Consider the following 8,195-nt stretch of genomic DNA (forward strand, 5'->3'; position numbering starts at 1 on the left):
TCGCCCATCACTAATGTTCACTTAGCAGCACCCTCTAGTGTTTCTTTGTAAGAATTTTTATTGCAGATCTTTGTTTTCCAGCTTTTGGGGAAATGTTGAAATGTAATTGGTTGCTATGGGCAACCAATGTTTTTACATAGCATAATTGTTTGCCCTGGGTACACACACCCAAATTGTGTTTTGTCACTAAATACCCACCAAGGTGGACCAATGACTGATGTTGGGATATGGAGCAAAAGACAATACTAGCTGTTCAGTCAAGCATCATACAGTGTAGTAGCATACAGACTGTCTACGCAATGTAAATATTCTTATAGCTGGATACAAGTAATAAGAAAGGGCAGGTATACAAAACACCATAACATCTCTTGTGCTGGGGCTATGATTTAGTTTATATTTTGTGGGGTGTAAAGAACAAGTTTTTATTTCATTCTAGCACATGCCATTATATTGTATGCTTTGTGGAGAAGCGCACATTATCTATACTGCAACAAGTAGCATGATATTTCATATTCACTGCCACCTCAAATATCCATAAAAAAAATGTTTGAAATCTGATGTTCTGCATTCTAAATTCTGGGGTAAAAAAAACGCAATAGCTCCCAAGCAATATCCTTCACCGATGAGCCCTTTTATATGAATAGGAAAGTAAGCTCAGTATTGACAGTTAGTCTGTCACAGTTCTAAGCAGACAGGCACCCAAACAGCCATATGCCAGATTTTAAAGTGAGGCATAGCACTTTATGTACAATTGTTTTTTTAAGTCATTGTGCAGATTTAATGGCTTTATAAAGTGCTGCTTAGCACCACCAGCCTAGGTAATATGCAAAGAAAAAACAGAAAGTGACAATCCACATGACTTTTATTAAAGAAGTGTCATTTATGCATCAGCAATTGTAACTTCAACTTCTACACCAGGTTCGATACTGATGGAAGTGATCTGCTTAACAATCTCAGAAGGACTGTGTAAGTCAATCAGGCGCTTGTGGATGCGCATCTGGAAACGATCCCAGGTCTTAGAACCCTCACCACAAGGTGTCTTTCTTGTTGTGATACGGAGAGTCTAAGGAGAAGAGGAAATATTAATGTTAATAATCTCGGCAGGGCTGTGCCAGTAGCCAGGTCAAAATTGCAATCCATATATTAGGAAACTTGAAAAGCCACTATTATGTTGAGAGCGTAAGCAGGGTGCTATTTCAGCTGAGAAACACTAACCAATACTGCACAGTACCAGATATTCCCCAGAAAACAGTAGTAATGCAGTACAACACTAAAGGTTAAACATTAAAGGGATACTGTCATGGGAAAAAAAAAAAATTTCAAAATGAATCAGTTAATAGTGCTGCTCCAGCAGAATTCTGCACTGAAATCCATTTCTCAAAAGAGCAAACAGATTTTTTTATATTCAATTTTGAAATCTGACATGGGGATAGACATTTTGTCAATTTCCCAGCTGCCCCATGTCATGTGACTTGTGCTCTGATAAACTTCAATCACTCTTTACTGCTGTAATGCAAGTTGGAGTGATTATCACCCCCTCCCTTTTCCCCCCAGCAGCCAAACAAAAGAACAATGGGAAGGTAACCAGATAACAGCTCCCTAACACAAGATAACAGCTGCCTGGTAGGTCTAAGAACAACACTCAATCGTAAAAACCCATGTCCCACTGAGACTCCTTCAGTTACATTGAGAAGGAGAAACAGCAGCCTGCCAAAAAGCATTACTCTCCTGAAGTGCAGGCACAAGTCACATGACATGGGGCAGCTGGGAAATTGACAAAATGTCTAGCCCCGTGTCAGATTTCAAAATTGAATATAAAAAAATCTGTTTGCTCTTTTGAGAAATGGATTTCAGTGCAGAATTCTGCTGGAGCAGCACTATTAACTGATTCATTTTGAAAAAAAATTTTTTCCCCATGACAGTATCCCTTTAAAGTTAAGCGTGCCCACAATGCAATATCACACGCATTGGCTTCCCTGATAAAGGGCTCAAGTATTCTAGAGCAAATGCATTGGACAGTAAATTGCTATGCTCAGCTGTGCCAGTTATGGTATATTCTTTGCCTTGCCAACGTAGAGCTTTTCCACAGCTTTTAACTACCTTGGTAGGCATACGGACTGGGCCCTTAACCTTCAGGTTCTTCTCTTTGGCACCACGGATCAGATCAGCGCACACTAAAAACAGAATGAAAGAAACAGTTTAAAAATATGACGTTTACAAGTCTAGTATGAGTGCAGTGTTCAAACTTTCAGCGAGGTATAAAAAGCTCAGAATAGCGTATAAACCAATCACTTTGATTCATGAAAAGTATTATCCTCATTGCCAACCTCTTCCAATTCTCTTTCAAAGTCTTAGATGATGGCGCCCACAAGTATACAAGTCCATAGATAATTTAATATATTGATTTTAACTGAAACTTGCCTTTGCAGAGCAACGGTTTATTGAATTCTGGATTTTATAAAAGGTTTGTGGCAACCAACTAATAAATGTACCTTTTTCCAGAGACTTCACATTACGACTTGTTAAAGTGATCCTGATGCGATGGATTGCCACTTCCTGTTCTACAGGGGCTTTGCCTGCGTCTTTAAAAGCCTGTTCAAATACAAAAACAGAACCTTGGTCAGCAGGTTATATATGCTTCATAGTGCAGCCTTGTTAGCCTTTCGCCCAAAGATACAGACACCAGGATTAACTTTCAAAAGCCAATATATGTACAACAGTATATACCCAGACTGTGGAATGAAGGGACAAAAGAATGTAGAAATAGCAGATGGCTTTATTTAAGCCTAAGTGAAACACAAAGGGGAGCTGTGCTCTAATACTTAAAGGTAGCTGCCTACTCCCCCAGACAGCCTATCCAATAGATATTGGACAGATTCAGACAGATATCTACTGGGCAGGTTTAAAAATTCTGTCAGTCAGACTACATAGTTTATTGATAAAGACCTGCATAGCTTCCTATTCCGATACAATATTTGATCTGGAGGCCAAATAAAAATCGATAAGGAAGATTTACCCCAAAAGGTTATTGAAAGAGAAAAAATAAGGCAGTTATGTTCCATTTGGCAACCTTGCCAAACAAGTGTCTCTTAACATGTATGTCACAGCTTAAAGGATCAGTAACATCATCAATTTTTCACTAAGTCTTTAAGAAATAAATTAAAACAAATTGATGTTACTGGTCCTTTAAGCCCTGTAAATCTATTTAAACCCAACACCAGCAGAGGTGTGGTGCAACACAACCCTATCACCTCAATATAACAACCTCAGATATGCCTTTACTTTCTGGCATTCCAGAGGCGCGATTGTATTATATGGTCGGAGCTTAGTTATACAGTGTGCAGGGGTAACCCTCAGACCATGTGGGTGCACCAAGCATGGGCAGCACCTTGGAAATACAGGAAAGTAAGTGTCAATGTAAATAAAATGCAGGAGGTAGGCAGGGCAGATTAGACAGTGTATCAAGTGAAGCTGTAGGTTGAGCTGTCAAATAATCAAAAGCCACAGAATTGAAGGGATTTTCTCACACAACCTGTGACGGTGTAAGTTTACCCTTTGTACTTGTACATCTAGATTCAGTAATCCTACCAGAAACTACACGCATGGAAGGGGTGGGTTGTAACAGATGGGTAAAAGTTAATCTACAGTACAATGTAAGACAAGCTTTAATTTTCCATTTAATATCACAAATTGCCAGAGAAATGCAACATTAAGTCACTTTTAGCTACAGGATAGCATGAATACAAACATGTAGGAAACTGAAGTGGGGTGCTTATGAACTGGTTCTGTACTGCAGTCTGTACACCTAAAAATTCCACATGCACTAACTAAATTGGCTCACAACTACCCAGTACTTATAAGGTATCAATTCAAAAAACAAACAAGAAAAACAGGGTTGCCGGTTTTCCAGCCAAATTGGGCTACTAATTTAAAGCACAGATGGGTTTTGAAAGTACAAACTAGCCAAGGTACGGATTTGGGCCTTTGGTTGGTTTGTACCTTGGAAACCAGTTTTTTCTTGCCCTAATGTGCAGAGCCCGAGTCTCCCAATGCACGTTGGATAATGCAGTTTAATAATTTAAAAAATACCAAGTTTAAAGTTAGGCTACAATACCCAGCATTTAATGGGACAGACTTCTGTAGTCAGGGGTCAAGGGTTAGATTTCGGCCACTGTACCCTAGTCTCTTGTTACTCTAGTCTAAAGCATCACATTTTCTAGCGACTTTCTTAAAATTTCAGAGAATTTGGGGGACAACTCTGCTGGCCCCCTAAAGTTTAGAGGTTAGCCTGTTTTACCAATTTTTATTGAAATTGTTTATGTATTAGGGTCCCCTATAACTCCTCTGTAGTTACATCCCTGGTGACTGGCATTTATGTCCCATTTTGCTTCATGAAATTTGAAAGGTGTATTTTCACATATATTCTTTTTCACTGCAAACTGCTATTTTTGGGCTACTTTCGAGGTCATTGGCACACGCTGCTACTAGGGGAACTTAAGTCACCCAGCGACAAATTGCCTCTTCGGGCGACTAATCTCCCTGAAATGCCTTCCTGCTGGCTAGAATGTAAATTGCCCGTGGGATGGCACTCTGAATGCTTCGTTTTCCCAAGTCGCCTCACAAGGAAACTTCGGGCAACTTCAGAAAACAGAGCGCTGAGAGTGCCACCTGCTCGACGATTTAAATTCTAGCTGTCAGGAAGGCATTATGGGGAGATTAGTCGCCCGAAGATGAGGCAATGTGACTCTGGATGGCTAATCTCGCCCAGTAGCAGCGTGTGCTACTGCCCTGAAGTGCCTCTTGGCTACTTTTGGGCTGGTTTTGTAGTGGACTTTGGCTGGTTTTGAAAATTAGACCAGACAACCCTGCATTAAGGTCCCCATAGACGCAAAAAGATTTTCCCTTTGGTGAACGACCGTTAGTGGGATTCGAACAATCGTACATGTTACGATTTTTCATCCATCTGTCAGAAAATTGTGATCGGCCAGGTTAAAAAAAAAAATGTATCGTCCCAGTGCAATCTATGTTTGCAGGGCCAAGCAGGCAGCTTTATAGATGGACAAATCTTAAATTTAAACGATTGTTTCGAAATAATCGTGGTCTCACGATAACGAAAAGATCTTTACATCTATGGCCAGCTTTAGACACCACTTAATGTATTCAGGGAGCTTGTTATGTGCCAAACATAAGTGACTTACAAGGCCACAAAGCTTCATGTGATGTCCCACAACAGAGCACCAGGCACTGGCAGTTGCAGTGGAGATTAGAAATTAGAATTTGCAGCTAAATACCCAAAACTGTACTATTCATTCAGGTCTCAGCAACTTTCCAATCAGTGATTTAACAACTATTCCCAACTACAAGCAAGAGACAGGCATTGTGCTTGTGTTCTCGTCACTGCTGCTCCTGACTCCTGAAATAACGCAGCAGCCCAGTACAACCGACCTCTACATCGTGTCAGACCAAGTGTTTTTAATTTAAAGGGGTGGTTCACCTTTAAGGTAACTTTTAGTATGTTATAGAAGGTCCAAGTCTAAGCAACTTTTCAATTGGTTGTCATTTTTTTTATAGTTTTATAGTTATTCACCTTTTTCTTCTGACTCTTTCCAGCTTTCAAATGGGCGTCGCTGACCCCTTTTAAAAAAATCAAATGCTCTGTAAGGCTACACATGTATTGTAATGGACAAATTTTAATACCTCTTATTCAAATCAGTGCATGGTTGCTAAGGTAATTTGGACCCTAGTTACCAGATTGCTTAAAAAGCAAACTGAAGAGCTGCTGAATAAAAAGCTAAAATAACTCAAAAACCTTAAATAAAAAATAGCAAATTGACTCAGAATATCACTGTCTGCATCATATTAAAGGAGAAGGAAAGGTTAAAACTAAGTAAGCCTTATCAGAAAGGTCCATCTAAATATACCAGTAAACCCCCAAAGTAGTGCTGCTCTGAGTCCCCTGTCAAAAGAAACACTGCATTTCTTTCCTTCTATTGTGTACACATGGGCTTCTGTATCTGACTTCCTGCCTTCAGCTTAAACCTCATTGCCCTGGGCAAGAGCATGCTCAGTTTGCTCCTCTTCCCCCACCCCCTCCCTTCTCTACTGTAATCTGAGCCCAGAGCAAGGAGAGACTCAGGCAGGAAGTGATGTCACACCATGTTAATACTGCAGCTCCTATCCTAAACAAACAGAGAGTTTCTAGAGCTTTTTACTCAGGTATGGTAAAACATTCTACAGAATAAATATAGCATTCTAGCTTGCACTATTGCAGTTAATCTATTGGCAATAAAATGCCTCAGTAGCTTTCCTTCTCCTTTAAAAGTTAATTTAAAGGTGAACAACGCCTGTAAGTTTAATTTACACAACTTAAGAAAATGTCAAAAAGAGTTTTATTTTAAAGCGAATACTGGAAAGTTGCGCTCATGAGGCCCAGGGCCGCAAATCCTAAACCAGAGCCGCGCTACATTCAAAGCATGGGCCTCACCGCGCGAAATGAACACAAAGGCCTTTAGAATAACTACCAGAAACCCGGTGTGTCACACGTACCATTTTTCTTAGCGCCTTCCTGACCGACTTATTCGTCCGACGGAGTGTTCCGGTGCTTGCCGAGCGAACAGCGGTGAGTCAGGAGAAGCCGCGTGTAAAGCCAAACTGCCTACACTCGAAAAGAGAGAAAAGGGGGAAGCGACTTCTCTATTTATAACCCCGCCGCCGTGACGTCACTGCGACAGGAACTCGTACATACGCATGAGACGGCGGTCTCTGCAGCCATTTTTGTTTGTGGCAGTCAGTTCCCTCACTCTGGAGAAATACATTGATTAAAAACTGGTCGTGTTCTGTTATTGACAGAGCGGATGACCTTCAGTTTGAATCGCCACTGCCGTTTCATTTAGAATAAATATAATATTGTTAGTGCTAAATATGAATTCTTCTGTAAAATGCACATACCTCCCAAGTACAATTTGGAAATAGAAAGAGAGACAGATATTTTGACCACGCCCATATTTGCATCAGTCTGCACCTGAATGCAAGCATAATTATCTCTCAAAAGTACACAGTTTGGGTCAGAATTCAGGCATGATCAGGGACATGGCCATGAACTTTTGTAGCATGAGGTCAATGAATGGAGCTTGTGCTCAACAAAGTTTTCATTAGTTAGTTCATTTGTTTTTGTTCATTCTTGTACTGAACAGGGCAGAATCTGAAAATAAAATCACATTCTACTTTTGGTTATTATGAACACAACAATAGCAATTACGCAGTCCACTGTGTGTGTCCTTCTGTGTGACAAAACTCCACCCCAGCTGCAGCCTGTTAGATCTGAGATAAGGAGAGGTAGGGGATGAGATACTCTGAGATAAGGGAGAGATTATTACATGGAGGGCTTCACAGGGACTGATAATTTCTTTGGCCTTGTAAGAACAAGAATTAGAATTTCCCTGTGTATGGAATAACAAAACTGTACAAAACTGTACCCCTGTATATGCTTTAATTCTTGTAAAGTGCTGCATATATATATATATATATATATATATATAATACAAATCATTACATCATTGTCTTGTGATATTCTCCTTCAAGCCATGTGAACAGAAATTCGACCATTCGATAGTCGAAGTACTGTCTCTTTAAGAAAAACTTCGACCCCCTAGTTCGCCATCTAAAAGCTACCGAAGTCAATGTTAGCCTATGGGGAAGGTCCCCATAGGCTTTGCTAACTTTTTTTGATCGAAGGATATTCCTTCGATCGTTGGATTTAAATCCTTCGAATCGTTCGATTCGAAGGAATAATCCTTCGATCATTCGATCGTACTATCTGCGCTAAATCCTTAGACTTTGATATTTGAAGTCGAAGGATTTTAGTTCCTAGTCGAATATCGAGGGTTAATTAACCATTGATATTCGACCCTTAGTGAATCAGCCCCTAATAGTCCATATATTAAAATAGAATAGTATAAATATATTCATAAAACAATATTGATTATAATCCTTATTAAGACCATTAGGGTGCAGGGAATTCAACCTCCTAATCCACAATATCACTCTCTGTTACGATTTAATTCCCGATCACCTCCTATTTTAAAGTGGACCTGTCATCCAGACAAAAATCTGTATAACAAAAGTCCTTTTCAAAGCATGTAATCTAATTTCTGTTTTTTTATTAAAGCATTCATAGCTGTTGTAATCTCAACTGT

General features: G+C 39.8%; 1 protein-coding gene and 1 non-coding gene across 2 annotated transcripts; both read right to left on the reverse strand.

Moving 5' to 3' along the window:
* Window positions 1-844: 844 nt before the first annotated feature.
* On the reverse strand, window positions 845-6,656 carry rps20.S (ribosomal protein S20 S homeolog). The gene is given in 4 exon segments (NM_001092903.1): window positions 845-1,063; window positions 2,101-2,174; window positions 2,493-2,592; window positions 6,547-6,656. Coding segments are annotated over 4 exon segments (360 nt in total). The 5' UTR covers window positions 6,550-6,656; the 3' UTR covers window positions 845-880.
* LOC121395307 lies at window positions 2,261-2,325 on the reverse strand. The gene has a single exon (XR_005962398.1). It is a non-coding gene; the product is annotated as a small nucleolar RNA U54 (small nucleolar RNA).
* Window positions 6,657-8,195: the final 1,539 nt, after the last annotated feature.

Source organism: Xenopus laevis, chromosome 6S (assembly GCF_017654675.1).
Source record: "Xenopus laevis strain J_2021 chromosome 6S, Xenopus_laevis_v10.1, whole genome shotgun sequence".
Lineage (NCBI taxonomy): Eukaryota > Metazoa > Chordata > Amphibia > Anura > Pipidae > Xenopus > Xenopus laevis.